Source organism: Condylostylus longicornis, unplaced genomic scaffold (genome assembly GCF_029603195.1).
Source record: "Condylostylus longicornis isolate FDR11 unplaced genomic scaffold, ASM2960319v2 ptg000135l, whole genome shotgun sequence".
Lineage (NCBI taxonomy): Eukaryota > Metazoa > Arthropoda > Insecta > Diptera > Dolichopodidae > Condylostylus > Condylostylus longicornis.
This window is the reverse complement of record NW_026578103.1, coordinates 2823789-2843743: the sequence shown is the minus strand read 5'-3', so window position 1 is coordinate 2843743 and position 19955 is coordinate 2823789. Positions and strand designations below refer to the sequence as shown.

The window sequence follows — 19955 nt, the reverse complement described above, 5'->3', positions numbered from 1 at the left end:
TATGATTATATTTTTCCAAAAGCTTTCATTTAGTAAATAAAAAGCAAAAAAAATTAAATTTCTTAATTTACAATACGTATTAATAAAAAACCGTTTTTCACCAAGAAAATAACTTGTAACGTTAAGTGTATTTCTTTTTTTCCTTAAAACTTTTTAATATTAAAATTTGCAACATTACAGTACATTTAAAAATTAACACTAAATTAGGCATTTTTTGTGGATATTTATTTTAGAATACATATCATCACATTTGGACGAGAAGATAAAAACGATTTTAGAACAAATCGTAGAAGTAATCCAAACCCTGTCCCATTTCCCAAAGTGACAAGCCAACACCAAGCTCCTCAGCTAGTTTTATTCTGGAATGTAGGGAATGGAGTGTTGGGTAAAACACAATATGACGGCCTGATTGGGTCCTGAACAAAATACAATAAAAATTTTAAAATAATTAAATCTTAACAACGTACTTAACTTCAAAAAAGTTTTCAACATCATGTTCATCATATATTAATCTTTTTTTGACGTGTTTTAATAAATCTAAAAATTGACTGCCTATAATAGCTCCTCCACCATCTGGAGTGTAGTCATATCCGTACATATTAAGTCCCAAAAGAATTTTTTTTCTTTTGACGTCGTAGTTCGACAACGATGTAGGAACAATATTTTCTATTGAGGTTCGCATCCAGTGGAGTGGGGCATTAGCTCCTGTCAATGATACTTTTCATGAAATATAAATTCCATCAAAAACATATTATCATCTTACCAGGTCTTTGCAAAGATGAAAAATCGTAGGTCATCAATGAAAATGCTTGAACATTGTTATATAACTTTTCAAAGTGAACTGAAGAAAACAAATCTTTCATCTGTTCTCTTAACGGCGGAATTACTAAGATTAACTCGTATCCTTCAATTTTAAGAGCATCAGCTAAAAGATTAAGATTTTCAGTATTGGTCTTTTAAACAATTAAAAAAAAAATTCACCTAGCTCTATTATTAATCTATATAAAACATCATCGTCAACTCTTGCAGCTAATTGCATCCATACTTCTAAGACAATACCATCAAATTTGTAATCATGGCATGCTTTTACAATCATTTTGTTGACAGCTTGCCTTTCGCTTGGAAAACTCAATAGCCTATTGTAATCTTTATCGCCGAATTTGTCAAATATTACTCTTGGATAGACTAAAATCGCAAATTACGTTTCATAGCCATTATTATTTTAAAAAATGTATGTTTTTACTTTTTAGAGAGTGATAGTCGGATTTCCCTGCTTTTCTTACATCTTTCATCCAATTTATATCGACATCATGGACACCAGCTAAAATGTACGAGTTTTCCCCTTTTCGAAGAACTTGTAACCAAACAGGTGAAATAATATCAAATTTTTTTCCCCAAATCTTTGCCACATCATATCCATGGTTATTCCACTATCAATGTAAATTTTTTAAGATTGCTAAATAAACCTTCTTGATTTGATGAAATATTTACCGGAGTTATATAGCCCAAAATTGTTCCATTAAAATTTTTTTTTCCCGTGTCTTTGTAATAAGCGGCATTTTCTACAAGGATTTCTTTTGCAGCCGGTTCCTCTTCAACTAAAATTAAATAAAATATACTTTGTAGTCAACCATTAAAAAGAAAATATCCCTTTGGATTGGCATATTACAAAATTTAATTACTTAGGTAGGTAACGTACCTACCCGCCCACGTGCTACATACTGTAATAAACATTTAATACAAATACATAAACATTTCACAATTAGAAACCACTTTCCGTTACAAAAGCCAAATTTCTCAAAATAAAACCAATTGATTTGTCCTAAATTTACTGGTGAACGACTCTTTTTTGGTTTACATACATTGTGTATATAACAAATATGTACCAACTTATAATACAATACATTATTTACATAACACATATGTTATACATAAAATAAATCTTTTTGATTTGTTTCGAATAAATGCAAATATTGCTTGATAAAATGAAAAAGTAAAGGTAATGCATACCTACAAGAGCTTGCTTTATTAAGCTCAATTAAGCTCCAATTCTACAATTATTTTACAAAAATTAATTCTTACCTAAATTTCTTTCATACACATTCAGATCCTGAGGTCCTTTTTTAATTTTTAATTCCTTTTCCTTCGCTTTCTTCTTACTTGGTGCAATAGTAGGGGTTGAAAAATCAATTGAAATGAGAAATAGATAAACACATATTATGAATTTCATTATAGTAATCTGCTTTGCCAACTACATCACATTAATTTTTGAAAACGGCAATGACAAATTAATGTGTTAACTTAAATTAAAGTTATATTCAAATATGCATGTATTCTAGATGAAACTGTGTACGAAAATTGTCAACCCACACATTTCCTATAGGTTTAAAAAAAAAAGGTGCCGTAAATTTTCGTACCGGCTGTCAATAATTTTATTGACATTGACTTTCAGATATAAATTAAAATTCATATGACTGACTGTTAACTGATGAAATATGACTTACGAGTTTAGATGGTATGTAATCTACCAGCAGCGCTGCGAAAAGTAGAGATTTATCTTCAAAATGAAGGTTTTTTGCTCACATTTTCTGAGCAAAACTGCAAAATAACATTTTCAAAAATTTTATATACAAAAGTATCCTCAAAATTGGAATTTTTCAAAGTTAACAAAAAACATTTTGATCAAAAAGTCGATTTAATAAGCAATGTATGGTAACGCCACTTACATGACAAAAAAGTTTTTGATAATTTCCGCTGCAATTAATTCTATATTAAAAGACTTAGCGCAATAATAAATAAGGTTTACAACATTATATTATGTCATTATGCATTGAGTTCCAATAGAAATAGTGATGTTTTGGCTTCCTACTTTTTTTCAATTTAACTTCAACTGAGATCCCGAGGGGTTCATGAAGATTTACTTTTTATCGAAAAGCAACCGCGTCAGTGGGGCCGCTAAGATCTTAAAAAAATCGTGCATCATCATCGAAAACATCAAAGATTATACCTTGACTTTTACTCTTTTGACGTGTACTAAAGGCACTCCTTTTTTTGAATTTATTAAGTTAAATTATAATTGTATTTTTAGCTAAATTACTTTTTTGAAGTATCAATATTTCCCATTTCTTTTTAATTTGGAGTTTTCTTAAATAATCTTGATAGACCTACCGATTTTTATATTAAGAGAAAGTAGCATAAGCGTTGCTTTGCCTGGCTTTTTAAGATGTTCGGTATCATACTGAGTTCATTTTATGGACAATGATGATACTGGAACGAATATTTTTTATATATTATTTTGACTTAGCTTCCTTAACTTTATTTCCTTAAATGAGAGGACTTGATTTCCTTGAATGAGAGGATTCATAGCAGAAAATAAGCCGATACACTAGAAACAAATCAGTGCAATACTTCCATATACACATATGTAGTATATTCGTTTCCCACATACAAATGAAAGTAGCAGTCCCATCATGAAATCTGTTCGTAGCTCCGAAATTCGAAAAATTACGAATTTTATATTCTCAATTCCGAATTACTAAAATTCTAATACGAATATTCATAATATAGTAATATAATTATAAATTACATTCGTAATAAAAATAAATCTCAAAAGTCTACGAAAGAAATAATCTCACGTAACAAACAATTCAAAGAAAGTGGTTGTTTTAAAATTCAAAGTTTTCATTTTTTTTTTGTTTAAATTTGAGTTCTTCCCACACAGCTATCATGAAAGGAGATGATTCCCAATTTGCTAAAAAAATGTTTTCACTTTTTAAAAACACTCAAAAACAAAAAAAAATGGAAAACTCCGTTTTTAAAAGATTGTCTTTTTATGAAACTTGTGTACTCAAATAGCAACAAAAAACATAAATAAGCATTTGAAAGTTAAAACGAAATACTGATTTTGACACTCCGAAAAATTGTGTTCTCATTACCGTTTTATTATTTGTACGAAAAAAGTTTGTGATCATTTAAAAGTCTACGTCGCAGCTAAGTACGTAATTCGTAGAATTCTACGAAGAAATTCCTGATAGTGCTGATAATAAAAATACAAAGAAATTTGTATCAGTTTTTAAATTTACCAATGAAGAAGCTTAAGTAAATAAAATTTGTCAGGCTTTCTAAGAATTCAACTATAAAAAAATTATCATATAACCAACTATAGTCTTGTTTTCAATGCAACCAAATTATAGGCTGTAAAAGTAAGAACATTTAAATTTATTTAAATATTTATTTCTTTGTAATATTCACAAAAAAATAACATATTTTTTTGAGAATATTACAAAAATTTTCTGAAAAAATTAAAATTTACATTGTGGTAAAATGATGAAGTTGGTAGCAATTTTTTAAAAAAATTAAAAATAATAATTTTATTTTATATATATATATATAAATTATATATTATTTTATACATTATATTTATATGTTATATACATATATATATACTTTGAATGGAGAACCTAAATTTAAAAATAATAAAACATTTTTTAAAATACTATTTCAAATTTTTGGAGTTTAAATATTTTGCTTTAAACATATTTGAAGTTGTCTAGTATTGTACGTATTTTTAATTTCTCCTTTTAAATAAAAATGGAAAGCTTATAAGATGCTATAATACTCTGCTCAAATAACTCATAACTGTACAGGTATACGCAAAAGTAATTTCTAATGGTAACTACTTGTTGGTTCTGTTTGCTAAATAGGAAGTAATCGCTACAAAGCAGGTATGTTTTAAGTATTTTGTGATGTAGGATATTTCCAAAACGACTGTATCCTGATGTAACTGTAATCAATGCAACTTAAAAATTAAATGAGTGTGTTTTAGCACACTACTTGTGTATAAAAATTATAATGTTTTTGAGGCGACTTATATCACTTCAACACAATAACGCTGTTGCGTTATCCTTCTCATGCAATTTTAAAGTTTTCAAAATAACGCTGAACATTAAATTTAACCCAGCATTTACACATACAAGTTACTTGCAAGCAAGTTTGTATAATATTAATTGTCAATTAGTTTTTCGAAATGTCAGATTACTTGCTATTATGACGTAGGCGTTTAGCAAGTTAATATTTGAAAATGTCTTTGACAAGAAAACAACTAGCAATATATATAATTGTTTATAAATTTTAGAAACCATAAGTTTGCTAAGTTTAATTTTTTCAAAACAAAATTCAAAAATTTTAAATTAAAAAAAAAAAAAAAATCAAAACAACAAATTTTTTTTTGTGAATTACTCAATATGTCAAATTACTTGCTCAAATTACTGGGAGCAAAATTTTCTTGCAAGTTGAACTGCAAGTAAACAAGCAAGTAGAAATATTTCAATGTGTTAGTAAAATTTTTGTATGTATTGCAACTTTCTTGCAAGTAACTTGTACGTGTAAATGCTGGGTAAGAAAAGAAAATCGGCAACATCCAATAAAAGCTAATTTTTCTTTCCGCTCAATGATTTAATGTAATACATGGTATAATCGAAAAGTAGTCAAAAATGTGTATCCGATGGATGCATTTACCTTGCTGATGCAATATTATTTTGACTTTTTGGTCACTTTCTAAATCATATGTTTTTTGGCGTTTATTTTGAAAAGGTTTTGTATGAAGTATTAAAATTATTAACAATTTAAAATCTATTAATTTTTTTTTTTAATTTCAATTAAGTTTTGGAGATTTTAATATAATGGAATATTTAAAAATATTAATACATAAGAAATTATATATTACTGCATAAAGAAATAATTAGCTATTGAGTTAAAATAATAAATTTTTTGCTTTCAGCTTCCATTTAAAAAACTGCATCAATACAAAATCGCAAAAAAAAGTGATGCACAGCTAATTTTATATGATGCGTATTTTTAACACAAAAATTTAAAGTATTACTGTATAGAGGGCTCTTTTTAACATCATAAATCATCCACAAGATCAACTTTTTTCAAATTTTTAATCAAAAAAAGTTAAAATTCAATCTTTTTCTACTTTACTAGTGTTTACATTGCTAAAGTTTTCTGTTATTAAAACATTAAAAACTCCACGTTCCGTTCATTTTTTTAAGATTTCAATAAATGCTAGTCTGCAAGAAAAAAAATAGTGCAATTTTTCTTTTTCAAAGTATTTAGTTAATTTTCGTGTATTTTTTCAAATTTGAGAAAATGCATATCTCCCAGAATGCATATAGATACAATATATATGTATATATTTATGTACATACATATATGTATATTTTTTTACACATGTTTGTTTTTATATAGGGGATAATTTGAAACAACTTTTATAACGATTATAAAATTATAAAAGCATTTTCATAATAACAAAAATTAAAATCAAATAATTACACGCTTAAATTAAAGTCTAATAAAATTTTTATTAACTTTCTGTTACGTCATATATTCTAAAATATACCACCAAATTTTATTTGCTGTATTATCATTTTTTACTTTCAATTCTTTCACATACTTATGTTGTCTGAGAGAATTGAAAGTAAAAAAATGCGAAAAACTTGAAAATATATTTAATCAAAATTATAGTTAACTTGAAATTTGAATTTTTTATATGTTGTTCAAAAAACACCAAATCTCATTTTAGTATACAAATTTTCAGGTTTTAGTTAACTTTTCGTATAGAAAACTCGAAATGAATATAGGCAAAAATCATTTTCTAAAAAACAACAAAAAAAATGATTGTTCTGCATATGTTAAAATTAGATTTGTATTTCCGTCATGTCGCTAAAATTACATATGCAATTTTACAACTAAATTCACAAAAAAATTAGGGTCCAGGCCTTGATTTTGTCAAGAGAAATACCAAAAGAAGGAGCATTTTGAAAAAAAAAAAACAATGAAGCCAAATTTTTTTTTTTGTTTGTCTCTTTTTTTGCTCCGAGCATTGTCAAAGTTGTAACAGAAGCGTATTTATTTTAATTCTTTGTCTTGCTTGTACTATAAAATAAATATAATTTGTAAGAAAGATAAATTAAAAATTTTTTGAATAAAAAAAACTCATATGTATATAAAAAAAAACAAATTTAAACAAAACTCTTGTCACTAGTTTTGTTTGACAATTTTACTCAACAACTCTAAATAATATTAATAATAATAAATATAAATACATATAAATTTTAATGACTCTAAAACAGTATAATTTTTAATAAATTTCAATTAATATGATGGTTATTACTCGCTGAAGTAGATGATATGTTGTCGTATTTTTCCTTACTCATCAATTTAGGTTCACGTACTAATTCATTCTAGAACAAAATATTTTAGAAGAAAAGTAATCCACGCTAATATTTTATTTTAATTACGGAATTCAACGGCATCGGGCTTCTTCATACAATATTTTTTGGAGACCAAATCTTCACTCTATAAAGAGAAATATATTTTATTTCATCATTTCTGGGAAAGCTGTGATTATACAAAAAAAAGATCAATTTAAAATATTTGTTTGTATGCTACATTTTAGCAAACACAAACTCATTTCGCTTAAAAAAAAACCCCGGTCCTGGTAAAATTATATCATGCGAAGTAATTTTAATTTAAAAATGTTTTAACAAATGTTTTCTTTGCAAAATTAAAAACCTAATAAAATTACAAATTATGAATTAACCAAAGCATTGTTGAATACATTTTTCTTTTAATTATTGAAATGAATAATATTCACTTGTATATGGTGTAAAAAACTATTTGTTTTTGCAAATGGGAATAACAATTTATAACTACATATTATACACTTTTTTCTTTTTCAACAAATTTTTTTACAAATTTTTATAAAATAATATTCTTTTTTTAACAATTATTATTAAATATTTTACGATTTTTTTTTTACAAACTGCAGTAATTTTTTAAATAAAATAACAAAATATTGCGCAATACAGCAGCTGTTGAGTTTCCTGTTACCGCAGTCTAGCTTAAGCTACTCAACGCCATATCTTACCTACAAGTGGTCCCTACTGCTACGCTGAGCAACCCCTGTGAAAAATCTGGTTCCAACTCAGGCGGTGCCTCTATTCCAATAGTTGGCGGCTCCGGGCTGTCGTTTGTCTTGCAGCAAGTGGCTCGCTTTATAAATGTGCATCCAAATTCATTCATTTCGGGCGAATTCGCTAATGACAATACCAGAAATTTCATTCGCATTCATTTCATTCGCTTCGCCGATCAGTATGGGGACCATTATTTTATGTTGGCTTCAAAAATTATTATTTGCCATGCCAGCCATCCTCATTATTAGATTTATAATTTTATCTGATGATGGTAAATTACACATAATACTTTTTACTAAAAATTTCTTTATATGCCAACATATCAAATTTCTAGTAGCAATTTGTTGCTTTATTGATTATTCTACTAAAATTAAAGATTTTCAAAAATACTTTACATTTATTTCTTTTTCATAAATCTTATTGCTGAAAGCTCCACTAGCAGTCCGCCTATAAATGTATACATAATATATGCATGTCTATTACATCTCTTGTACTAACCGGACGGCTATCGGATTAAACTAACTTGACATTTCTGCCGTCAATAAATTAAACTTCTTTTTTGACAAATAATTTTAAGAAATTATTAGCCCTACTCGAAAACCAGGTAAACATAAACAGCTGATGTTATAAAATGAGACATATGTAAAGAAACCAAAATTTATCGTTGGAAGATGTCTTTTATGTCACAGAAATGTAAGGATAAAATATAACTTTAAAAACATAAAAGCATTATTATATATTTTAGTATTATGTGTTCAACTTCCATTATTATATGCTAAGCGTTTTCGTGGTAAAATTAATATTCAACGACCAAGGCAACCACATTATGAGAGGGCTAAGATACTCGCTGTCACTCAACCTATATTTCCAAAGCCCGATTTGAAAAAAAAATGTTTTGAAAAGAACGTAGATGCTTTAAGAGTTAATCCATATGATGAAATAATAGCTAAAGAAGTCTTTAACTGGCTAAATCATTCAAAAATGGTTGGCATTTTTCATCTAAATTCGATAACAAGCGATGAAATTTTTAAAGTCAAGGTAGCTTTACACAAACAAAATATGCATTTAAAAACCTATGGAAAGAAAATCATAGGAAAAGCTGTCGTTGATACAAAATATGAAGCTATTTACCAGCTATTTAATTCTAATCATTGTTTTGTTTTTTCTCCTGAGGAGAAAGTTTCACAATTAGTTAAAATCACCAGAAAAGTCCCGCAAATGATTCTCTTAGCTGGAATAATTCAAGATAGATTATTAAGTCGCAACGAATTTGTCGAATATGCAAAACTACCGGATTTACAGGCAATGAGATGTGAGTTAGTTAATGTTTTAAACATGGTTGGAAATCAAATAATTACTAACTTAGAAAGCCATCAAAAAAATTTAATAAACGTATTGGACGCTTATGCCAAAGGTGAAAATAATACAAACAAAAATATAGAAGAGGATACAAAAGTTTAACAAAAATAAAAAAAAAGTTTAACAAAAGAAGAAGTGGTTCTTTTTTCTATAAATTATATATGCTAAATATAAAAACGTAAACTTTATGTTTGAGTTGCTTTTTTTATTTGTTTAGTTTAGGTTGTTATGAAAAAAGTTAATATAAATCACAAACTTGGAACATACACTTACCATCTAACCTTTTGCGATATCAAAACTTGACAAAAGATTTTAATAGCAAGTATAAAAAAAACCATTTCAAAAGTTTTCTGTCTCACTAAGCAGAAAATGTCTTATAATTTTCCGTGTATAAAAAATCGTAAAACTTTGTCTATATTTATTTTACATGGTTATTCAAAGATGTTAAAATTCTGTTAATTTCAATGTAGTAGGTACACGGCTGATAGAAATGCTTTATTAAGATATTTTTGTGATGTCAAGAGTGAGTAAGGGCATACATATGTATGTATGTAGCCTTAAGTGTAGAAAGTATGGATATAGAATTTATTTAAATAATAATTTTGCTTTGTCCAGGTTTCCGCAGAAATATGTATATGAGTTTGGAAAAGTTTCGATAAACAAATATTTATACGAAAAACGTTAAACATTTATTTTAAATTTTAAAAGGTTTAAAGCATAGAAAAAGAAGTTTAAAGTCTTTGTTTATTTATTACTTATTATTTTTTAACATTTATTATTAGGTACAATTATTCTTTATTGTTTATTTAATGCCATATATAACTATCAGGCCTCCAAGTTGAAATTATTTTCCGAAATTTTGAATCGGGAAAAATTACAAAAACAATTCTTAATGTTTTATGTTTTCGAAGTATCCCGTATGAAATGTTTTTTTATTTTTTTTTGTGAAATTTTTGAGTATTCTTTATAATTTTCATTTTATTTAGTATAGTTTTAAAAGCCATCTATATTATAATTATAATTTTTTTTTTGCTTTTTCCTTCAATTTATTTTTAAATTCTATTTTTTATTCAGAAATTTTACTCTGTAATTCAGTACCCTTCCATTACGAAAACAAGAAAGGTTGTCTGCGCTAAAAATTGCAATTTTTTGGTTTTTAAATGCATTTTTCAGTTGGAACTTACTAACCGATTTTTTTTGAAATTTAAAAAAATATGTAGAAGCAGTAAAGCCAAAAATATTAATCGATTTCCTTTACACAAATAATTTCACCGTCAATTTAAACTCCATATAAATTTGGAATTTATTTTTGATTTGCTCTCTGAGCTTGATGACCTGTAGATATACATACATATGTATATGACATTAGTTTATTGCTTTCCTGAATTAAACAACGTAAATGCAAGCTATTTTGCGGATTCGTGTTTATTAGCTGCATATTTATTATTTTTATTTATTAGATTAAAACTAGTTATTTTTATTAGTTAGAAAAACTATTCAATGATAACATTGTATAATACGAAACAATTTTATAATTTATAATTAAGCATGTAAATTTATTCATAAGATTATAACTTAGGACAAAAACGTTGTAACAAGGATACTTATGTATAAAAATGTAGACATACATACATGTATATATATGTAAATATGTTATTAAAAGCACATCTTACCTGTTGTGATTTAATTCATCTTCGAAATATGTAATTATCCGCAAAAATGTGATAACTTAAAGCTAAGTAAAAAGCTTTTTCTAAATTTATAAAAGACCATGCTTACCACAATTTGTTGACAGTTTACGGTGGAATTTAAAAAACAAATACGTTCTTGCGCAATTAATTTAAGTAAAAAATTACCGTTATCAAGATAAGCGATAAATACGTAACATTTTCTTTTATAATTTATTAAAACTTCGATTAATTCTTGATTAAAATAAAAAAAATATGAAATATGATTAATAAACTAAATTGCAATAATATAAATTTTAAAATTGTACTTGTAATTATTGGAATTATAGTTAATGGTATACTTTCGAACACAAATAAATTAAATTTCTTATTAATTTGAAATTGAGTGAAAGTTTTTTTATCACCTTTTATTTGTTTTTAACGTTCAGTTACGCTTTATCTTTTAGAAATATTAATACGTATTTTATAAAGAAATTATTGTTATTATAATAATAATAATAATTCCTTTATAAAATAAATAAGATATGTGCATACATATATTATAAGTAATTACTCACCTACATGTAATATATATATATTATATATTATTTTTATGTACTACAATTACATGAACATGATATGATTAAGGTTTAGAACGAATATATGAATATAAAAAAATATAACACGCAGAATAATCATTTGAAAAATAGAACTGTTGGAAAACGTAATCAACTAATCACATTTACATTAATTAAAATGGAGATACCAATCTACCAACCTGGTTATTACTAAGGTCAGAAAAAGCATCTAAAAAATTTTCAAAAGATCGTATTTTCGTTACTATTATTTCGAAGCTATGTATAAAACAACATTTAAATGAAAAAATGTTTATGTATATTTGTATTATTTTATTGGGTAAATAATGGGTGTTTTGTTCTTTGATTTTTAGCTTATTTAATTTGAATACTTCTAGTATTCATACAGCTGCATGTTCGTACGTATTAATATGGTTTCATTATAAGAATATTTTCAGGGGAGGAACCAATAAAATAATACGGGAAAACAGAGTAAATATTATGAAAATAGATTAATCCATATTAGCTTTGAAATTTATCTTGTTTTAAAAGCATTTGTCTCAATGAATGATAGAAATATTTCTTTAAATTTTGTGTGGGATTACAAGCAGTTACACTACTCATGTACATATAAGTATGTTCATAATATACATACTTATGTAATTCAGTAATTCAATTTTCAGATATTTTACTTTAATATAACATTATTTTTTGAACTAGTTCATATTTTTTTTTCGTAAGATTGGAAAAACTTATAAAATATTTAAACTATATATACATATGTACTGATATATACATATCTACATACATACATAGGTGCATGTCATTACGTCCAATAACCTAAATTACAATGTGAAACAAATTTCCGCTCTCTTCTGTTATAATAAAAAACTATATGAACATTTTTTTTAATGAATTTCCTCAATGTCATGTTTTTCTTAAAAAAAAGGAATTTCTAAGCTTATGCATATTTTCCGGTTAATATTCGTTTTTCATTTAATCAATATACATATATACGAATGTATATGTACACTTATTTTAGTTGGAAGTAAGTATACGTAATAAAATGATATAAAATCAAAAAGAAAAAAACAAGTAGTGAAACCGGCTGTTAGAAATACATACATATGTATGTATTTTTAACAAGTTTGTATACTATAAAACAATTTTCTATTTTGATTTTTATTATAAGATATGAGTGAAATTTATCTTTTTTTTGATTTTTTTTGTTAATAAATGGTTGTTGCAGCATCCCTAAGACGCGACAAAAATTCATTTGCAATACAATCTGCATGTTCATCCAATATTGCATTTGAATTTATTGCTAAATATTATCATAGTAGTAATTACATAAATAGTGATAATATTATCATATATTTGTGTAATTATGCTCCCATTTCCGTTTAATTACCTACACTTGTAGACATTACGTCAGAAAATTAAAATTCTTATACACATACTTATCTACCTATAGCACTTCATATTCTTTAACCTGTAATAAAATCTGCATGTTGATTTAAAAGTTCATTCTAATTTATTGTACATACATATATGTATGTATATGTATATTGCAGACATCTTTATACATTATAGGAGTTTATGATATATGTATGTATGTATATGCATTATGTGACCCCATTTCACTAGCTACGCTTGTGGGCATGCTTGAATATATTGTATATTATACTATATTTTTATCCTTTAAACTACTGAACAGGCAGTTGTAATATTATAAGTGAATAAGAGCTACATAGGTATATGAAGTTTAATATAAAATTCTGTACAAGAAACTTTTAAATCAAAATAATATTTGATTGCTTGGTATATATTAAACAATCCCTAGTCGTAAATAAATTCATTCCCAAAACAATTTTAATAAAGTTATAATCAAAGTATATCTACTAATAAGTAATTCGACTCGTTCCATTCCGTTAGTTTTTATTTGCATCTTGCTTCCAAATTCTTAAAATATTCCATTTTTTTTTAGAAATAGATGGTAATAAGAGTTGTGTAGGCAAGAAAGAAACAAAATATTGTAAACAAACGAGTGTATCAAAAACATTGAACTAAAATAAAATTAAATTAAGTTAGGTAAAAATTTTGTTATTTTTTTTTTGATAATAACAAAATTTATTTTTCATTTTATAAAATTTAGGTAAAAAATTCGATATTTCCCGATTCGATATATTTCCCGGTAATAATTATATTTCATAAAGTAATCAGTATGCATACACCTTTTTTTCTTTATAAATTACTTTATTTCTATGTCACTACCTGATACTATGTATCTACTGTACCAGGTACATGCATGTGTACATTCATACATGAAATTTCAAACTCTTTTGCTTTCATACATTCGAAGTTTTATAAAATGAAAAATAAATTTTGTTATTATCAAAATAAAAATAACAAGATTTTTACCTAACTTAATTTTAGTTCAATGTTTTTGATACACTCGTTTGTTTACAATATTTTGTTTCTTTCTTGCGTACACAACTCTTATTACCATCTATTTCTACAAAAAAAATGGAATATTTTAAGAATTTGGAAACAAGATGCAAACGAAAACTAACGGAATGGAACGAGTCGAATTACTTATTAGTAGATATACTTTGGTCGAACTACTTGTTAGTAGATATACTTTGGTTATAATTTGTTGTGTTCTAAACATGCATAAATTCTTTCATATATGTATGTACATGTGTAGATTTAAAAGTATTAAGTAAATGCCTCTGAATTCTTGTAAAAAGTGTACATACTTATATGTATGTTCCTGTATTTCCATATGTATATGTATGTATGTGCATATTTTATTTTTAAACTGTAAAAAAAATTATTTATGAAAGAAATTACACAAAATGCGCATATTTGACAAAAAAATTTGTTATTTCAACACAGACTTTCTAAAAACTATCAGCTTTATTATTTTAGTGTAAAATTTTGTCATAAAAAAATGTAACATTCGACGGCTCCAAATAGAACTACATACATATACAATAAAAGTTTTCCCCGTTTCTGCGAATGCTCTATAACTTTGTGCATGTACCCACAAATTTTTGTAAACCTAGCTTTAATAGAAATTCAACAAATATAAAAAAAACTTTTGTTGTAAGTTGCTCAAGAGGCTTTCAAATATTGTATTTGCACTTGCGGAAGCTAAATTTCTGGAACATTATTCTAAAGTGATTTAAGTACATTAATAAGATATCGATTTACGATAGTAAAACTTTTATTATTTGTTTATCTACATCCAAATATTAAATTTTTGTTAAAAGAGTTATTATTTTCATAAAAAATGCATTTGTTCTAACTCTTCTTGAATTTGAAAACAATGCTTTTCATGATGTTGTATTTATACATACATAGAACAATAAGCATACTATAATATTTTACAATAAATGTTGCAAATCGAAATAAACTAATATCCCAAAGATTTTCTAAAATATTTTTTATCGTAAGTACAAATACACTAGAAATGCTATTTACTTCGCGGTTGTATGTCGACTTACAGGGTAAATTGCCATTTTTATGATTATTAAAAAGAGAAAAGTCTAATTTTGAATAGTTTAATTAAAATAAAAAAAATATAAATTTTTGGCAGGACCTATTAAGAAAATTATTTCCAATATTTTGACTTTTATTTCAATGCGATACCTTTACTTATACAAAATGAGAAGTTATTTTGTTCTCCTAAAAACCTATTTTTTTGAAAATCAATAGTTGTATCCGGAACCGTCGATTTATTGTAACTTACAGTATTAACTTTAAACTGTTTTTAATTATTGCTTTCAAAACGCAGTTACCGTAACAACTAATCTTTATGTACAAAACTATGTATCTTTTTCAGTAAATTGTAGTGCTGTTCACAAAAAAAGATTTAAAAACGTTATAACATGCATAGATGATGGAAAATATTACAGAAATCCTAAAAGACCAGTACACAAGATGTGGACCAATTCTGAATGTGCAAAGTATTATGTATGCATTGAGGACGAAGTTATCGAATTTACGTGTTCAGAGGGTTTGTTATTTGATGTTGTAAGACAAATTTGTGATTTTAAGCAAAATGTCGACAACTGTGATATCACAGAAGGTATTTATCATTACCTATATTCATCATATATTATACTATACTTTAAAGAATAAATTAAAAACCTTCTAGAGGTAAAAATTCCCAAACCCTTGCTTAAAAGTGCGAAATGTGATAAAAGGAATAAACAATTGGGTTGTGCAGATGGCACATGTTTACCTGGAGAATATTTTTGTGACGGATCTGTTGACTGTCCAGACGGTTCTGATGAAGTAAAATTATTTTTTTTTTATTAAATTTTTTGACAATTTCTTTTGAATTACTTTAGGGATGGTGCGATTCACAAAAAGATCCAAATACCCCCGACGATTGCGATTCTGTAAAATGCAAATTACCATTTTGCCATTGTTCAAAAGACGGGACAGATATACCTGGAAATCTTAATGTAAAACAAGTTCCACAAATGATTCTTCTTACATTTGATGATTCAATAAGTTTTGATAACTGGGAATTATACTCAAAAGTTTTATTGACACAAAATCGTAAAAATCCAAATGGGTGTTCAATTAAAGCAACATTTTATGTTTCACATCAATATACAAATTATCAGTTTGTGCAGAAACTTTGGAACGATGGTCATGAAATAGCTGTTCACTCTATAACGTACAAATTTTTTCTTACTTCTAATCATTTTAAAATAATAACAAATATTTCTTTAATTTTCATTATATTGTTTTTGAATTTTCAAATAATAGACATCGAGATTCTGGTACTTGGTGGTCTTATAATGCTACAATTGAAGATTGGTTCGATGAAATGGTCGGTCAAGCCAATATTCTTAATAAGTTTGCAAACATTCGTATGAATGAAATACGTGGGATGAGAGTGCCCTATCAAAAAGTTGGGTGGAATCGGCAATTTTTAATGATGAAAGAATTTGGTTTTGTTTATGATTCATCTATTGTTGCTCCATATTCCAATCCGCCTTTATGGCCTTATACAATGGACTTTAAAATGCCACACTCGTGTTTAGGAGCGAAACAAAATTGTCCAACTAGAAGTTACCCAGGTATATGGGAAATGGTAATCAATCAAATGGAAGGTGGAGATTACACTTGCGGTAAGGTAATTTACACAAATTTATTTAATTTTATACTAGCTTTTTAATTTAGGAACTATCGACACTTGTCCACCTCATTTTGATGGGGAAGATATTTACAAAATGTTAACACATAACTTTAAAAGACACTATCTTACTAATAGAGCACCTTTTGGACTATTTTTCGAATCGACTTGGTTTAAAAAAATTGTATATCTCAACGCATTTTTGGTAGGATCATTTTACTAACGAGATTTTTAAATTTTTCTTAAGTCTAACGACAAGTGATTTTTTTTTAATAGAAATTCATGGAAGATATAAGAAAACTACCAGATGTTTACTTCGTAACAAATTATCAAGCTATTCAGTGGATTCGCAACCCGACTCCGATTAATGAACTTTACAGTTTCAAACATTGGGGTTGCAGTGATCCTAAAGTTCTACATGAAAATGAATTGGCTTGTGAAGTACCAAATATCTGCAAACTTAACAGTAAAATTTTGCAAGAGGAACGTTATTTTCATACTTGTACCGAATGCCCACCGCATTATCCATGGATCAGAAATGAATTTGGGCTTTATTAACATTACGTTTTGATGTTGTTTTGTAATCTTACCTTAGTTATTTATTTTCATTATAATATACACAAATTATTTATTTGCTTTTTAAAAATGTGTTTTGAATGATATTGACACTTTATGCATCCTGAGTAATGAACGGGTTTTGTATAGGTTCCATGCCGTCCTGTGGGCAAATTAACACTACGGAGGTACCTCTACAAACAACTAATCCTAGATTCCTAGTTTCATCCGCTAATTTGAATGGTTCATCAGGATCTCGAAGATATTCGACTGTATTATCAAGCACTAAATTTAATAAAGGATCATATCCTTTTAAAACTCCTGCTGCTTCTCTGCCTCCAGCAAATTTTACTCTAATATTTTTTTCCAAATATTTTGAAAGGTCAAGAATTGATTCTTTTCTACGCTTTTCTTTATTATCCGTACCCTTAAAAAAACAGAAAAATTAAATCAATCACAAAAATGCAAGAAAATTTTAAATACCTTAGTTTTTTCTGCCATATTTTTTATTGTAATTTCTTCAAAAGCGGTTTAATGTTTGTAAACAAAATTGTAGGAACACTTTTTTTTCAATTGTAGGAAACACAATTGAGTGACATATAGCAACTCAAACCCTTCAACACATTCCACACTACGGCTGACATGAATACATGCTTGTTATTAAATACGTACATACCTTAACATAGCATGATAAATAACTGTCAGTTGTGTTAAATACTGATATTTTTATTATTTTGCACACTCCAATTGTTTTTTCTGTTTTTTGCGACACTACAAATTTGTCAAATAAAATTGTGATAAAAAAAACGAATGCCACAATATCTGTGTAATTGCATTTTGATATGTATGTATTTAAAGCTTCATTTCATTATTATTGAATTATGCGCTTTTAATATTTAATTATGTAAATATATTGAAACTAAACATAAAATTAACCTTCGTTATACATAATTTTACATTACATTATTTATTCTATTATCAATAATTCTTTCAAACATACATTCAGTTCAAAATGGTAGCGAAGTGGAAAACTTCATTGCGTAATGTAACAGCAACTAATATGTATATCTATTTTTAATCAGGGTACATTATAAATTTTAAAACTAACCTCGTGTCTCATTATTTTTTAACATATGATTTATATGATGTCAATAATTATTTTATTTCATTTGTATGAAATGTGGCAAACCTTTTATATGAGTGTTTGTTTTGTAATTCTCTAACTAGTTGAGAATGCTGCACAGCCCCTTCATAACGATAGTATTGAAATATTAGCTGGCCGTCAGGAACTCAAATATAACTCAGTTGTTTTCTTAATTTTTGTTTCATGAAGGGACGTGGTGTCAACTTCTTTCAAAATTTAAACTTCAGTACAGTACAGGATTATATAAATTAAATAACATTGATAATTGCAATATATAATTTTGGCTAAGATTAATAATAAAAAAAGAACTTACATATTATACTTATAAAAACTTTTTATGGAAAAGTTTACCATAATTTCAGTTTCATTTCTGACTTCTACCTCCTATTAGTAGCAGAGTATTGGCAAACCCACATTAGAAATTTTTTTCTGAAATTTCATTGTTATGTTTGAAGTAAGTGATATAAGTAATATATTTCGATAGATATTTTCTTCCAGTTTCAATTCAAATTTTCTCTCATTAAACACACTTGTATTGAATCTTGTTGATGTTTTTTTTTGTTCTTCAAATTTTTTACACTCTAAAAATTTCGTTCTCAGATGACCTAACGACTATTCCAGTTTTAATAAAAAACGAATCCGAACTTCATGATGTAAAAAATGTATCAATTGACAGTTAAGCGTGAACGCTGTTTTTCATGCTCTAGAAATGCCCACAAAAGGCTTTTCATATATATTCCAAATTTATATGCCACCTTTATGTATTGATCTCGGCTTAACCAGAAATTAGTAGCTTTAAGATGAATTTAATATTTTTTGGTTCTTTCACTAGTCAAAAATGAAAATATCCCTAATAATAAAGAAGAATGTAAAGTATTAGCATATTGATAGCAGCATTCAAAGTAAAATAGTACAAAAATTTTGGCTGGAGAGCCGAAGAAAAAATATTCAATACAAAAATCTGTAATCCAATATTTGATAGTATTCAAATTTCGTACAGCGAATTTATGTTTGCTGACGTAAATTCTAGTTCGTTTCTTGCAAATACTTTACGATAATTAACTTTATTAGAAATTATGTTAATCATTTTTCAGAACGACGCATTCTAATACATACGTTTTTCTATTTTTAACGGAACATATTTTTTATTCCGCTCTACCAGTCTAAATTTATTCCGTCTTTGTACATAATATTCAACTTTTTTACGTTTGTGATTTATTTAATTGAGAAATATTTTTATCTTAATATTAATAACCTAGATCAAGCTACCTGCGATCTGCGGATTATAAATATTTTGGGACTCTATTTCAAAGAAATTTCCCTACGTATTTTTTTGAAAAATTCCAAAATGCAAATGTACGTAAATATTGTTTTTTCAATGTTTCAAAATATGTTAGTTTTTGAATTACTAAATATGACATAACTTATAATTAAAATATTTTGAATGGTTAATACCACGATAACAGAAATACAGGCCTAGACCCTAAGAAAGAATGAAATCTTAAAAAAACGTTCCGTTAATTT

The 19955-nt window shown here is 26.6% G+C and overlaps 4 protein-coding genes across 6 annotated transcripts; 2 read left to right on the top strand and 2 right to left on the bottom strand.

The window, feature by feature from the left end:
• Positions 1-93: 93 nt before the first annotated feature.
• Positions 94-2439, bottom strand: LOC129615280 (chitinase domain-containing protein 1). Its single transcript, XM_055530407.1, has 7 exons — positions 2083-2439; positions 1492-1598; positions 1244-1430; positions 982-1185; positions 764-925; positions 468-705; positions 94-416 (listed from the first exon to the last, which is right to left on the bottom strand). Exons 1-7 carry the CDS (start codon positions 2228-2230, stop codon positions 275-277), a joined length of 1188 nt encoding a protein of 395 aa, XP_055386382.1. The 5' UTR covers positions 2231-2439; the 3' UTR covers positions 94-274.
• A 2260-nt stretch (positions 2440-4699) lies between these two features.
• Positions 4700-17378, top strand: LOC129615007 (chitin deacetylase 1). 2 transcript variants are annotated; one of them, XM_055530043.1, is made up of 7 exons: positions 4700-4724; positions 15425-15670; positions 15740-15879; positions 15936-16270; positions 16363-16727; positions 16780-16937; positions 17009-17378. In XM_055530043.1, the coding sequence occupies exons 2-7, from the start codon at positions 15523-15525 to the stop codon at positions 17288-17290; spliced, it is 1428 nt and encodes a 475-aa protein (XP_055386018.1). In that variant the 5' UTR covers positions 4700-4724; positions 15425-15522; the 3' UTR covers positions 17291-17378. The 2 variants fall into 2 exon arrangements, with proteins under 2 accessions (XP_055386018.1, XP_055386019.1); XM_055530044.1 differs by lacking the exon at positions 4700-4724 and adding an exon at positions 11298-11358.
• On the top strand, positions 8553-9523 carry LOC129615008 (39S ribosomal protein L10, mitochondrial). The gene is made up of 2 exons (XM_055530045.1): positions 8553-8669; positions 8722-9523. The coding sequence occupies exons 1-2, from the start codon at positions 8648-8650 to the stop codon at positions 9435-9437; spliced, it is 738 nt and encodes a 245-aa protein (XP_055386020.1). The 5' UTR covers positions 8553-8647; the 3' UTR covers positions 9438-9523.
• LOC129615009 (U6 snRNA-associated Sm-like protein LSm7) lies at positions 17291-19390 on the bottom strand. Of its 2 annotated transcripts, XM_055530047.1 has the most exons (3): positions 18745-19390; positions 17771-18652; positions 17291-17714 (listed from the first exon to the last, which is right to left on the bottom strand). In XM_055530047.1, exons 2-3 carry the CDS (start codon positions 17786-17788, stop codon positions 17403-17405), a joined length of 330 nt encoding a protein of 109 aa, XP_055386022.1. In that variant the 5' UTR covers positions 17789-18652; positions 18745-19390; the 3' UTR covers positions 17291-17402. The 2 variants fall into 2 exon arrangements, with proteins under 2 accessions (XP_055386022.1, XP_055386021.1); XM_055530046.1 differs by having other exon boundaries at positions 17771-19390.
• Positions 19391-19955: the final 565 nt, after the last annotated feature.

Excerpts from the sequence above, each read along its gene's own strand:
- LOC129615007 (XM_055530043.1), top strand. The coding sequence starts at position 15,523 with ATGTGGACCAATTCTGAATGTGCAAAGTATTATGTATGCATTGAGGAC. Across the intron at positions 16,271-16,362 it reads ATAGCTGTTCACTCTATAAC|ACATCGAGATTCTGGTACTT; the intron begins GTACAAATTTTT and ends TTCAAATAATAG. Across the intron at positions 16,728-16,779 it reads AGGTGGAGATTACACTTGCG|GAACTATCGACACTTGTCCA; the intron begins GTAAGGTAATTT and ends TTTTTAATTTAG.
- LOC129615280 (XM_055530407.1), bottom strand. The coding sequence starts at position 2,230 with ATGAAATTCATAATATGTGTTTATCTATTTCTCATTTCAATTGATTTT. Across the intron at positions 1,431-1,491 it reads TTTTGGGCTATATAACTCCG|TGGAATAACCATGGATATGA; the intron begins GTAAATATTTCA and ends TTACATTGATAG. Across the intron at positions 417-467 it reads GAAAACTTTTTTGAAGTTAA|GACCCAATCAGGCCGTCATA; the intron begins GTACGTTGTTAA and ends TATTTTGTTCAG.
- LOC129615008 (XM_055530045.1), top strand. The coding sequence starts at position 8,648 with ATGTCTTTTATGTCACAGAAAT. Across the intron at positions 8,670-8,721 it reads GTCTTTTATGTCACAGAAAT|TATTATGTGTTCAACTTCCA; the intron begins GTAAGGATAAAA and ends TATATATTTTAG.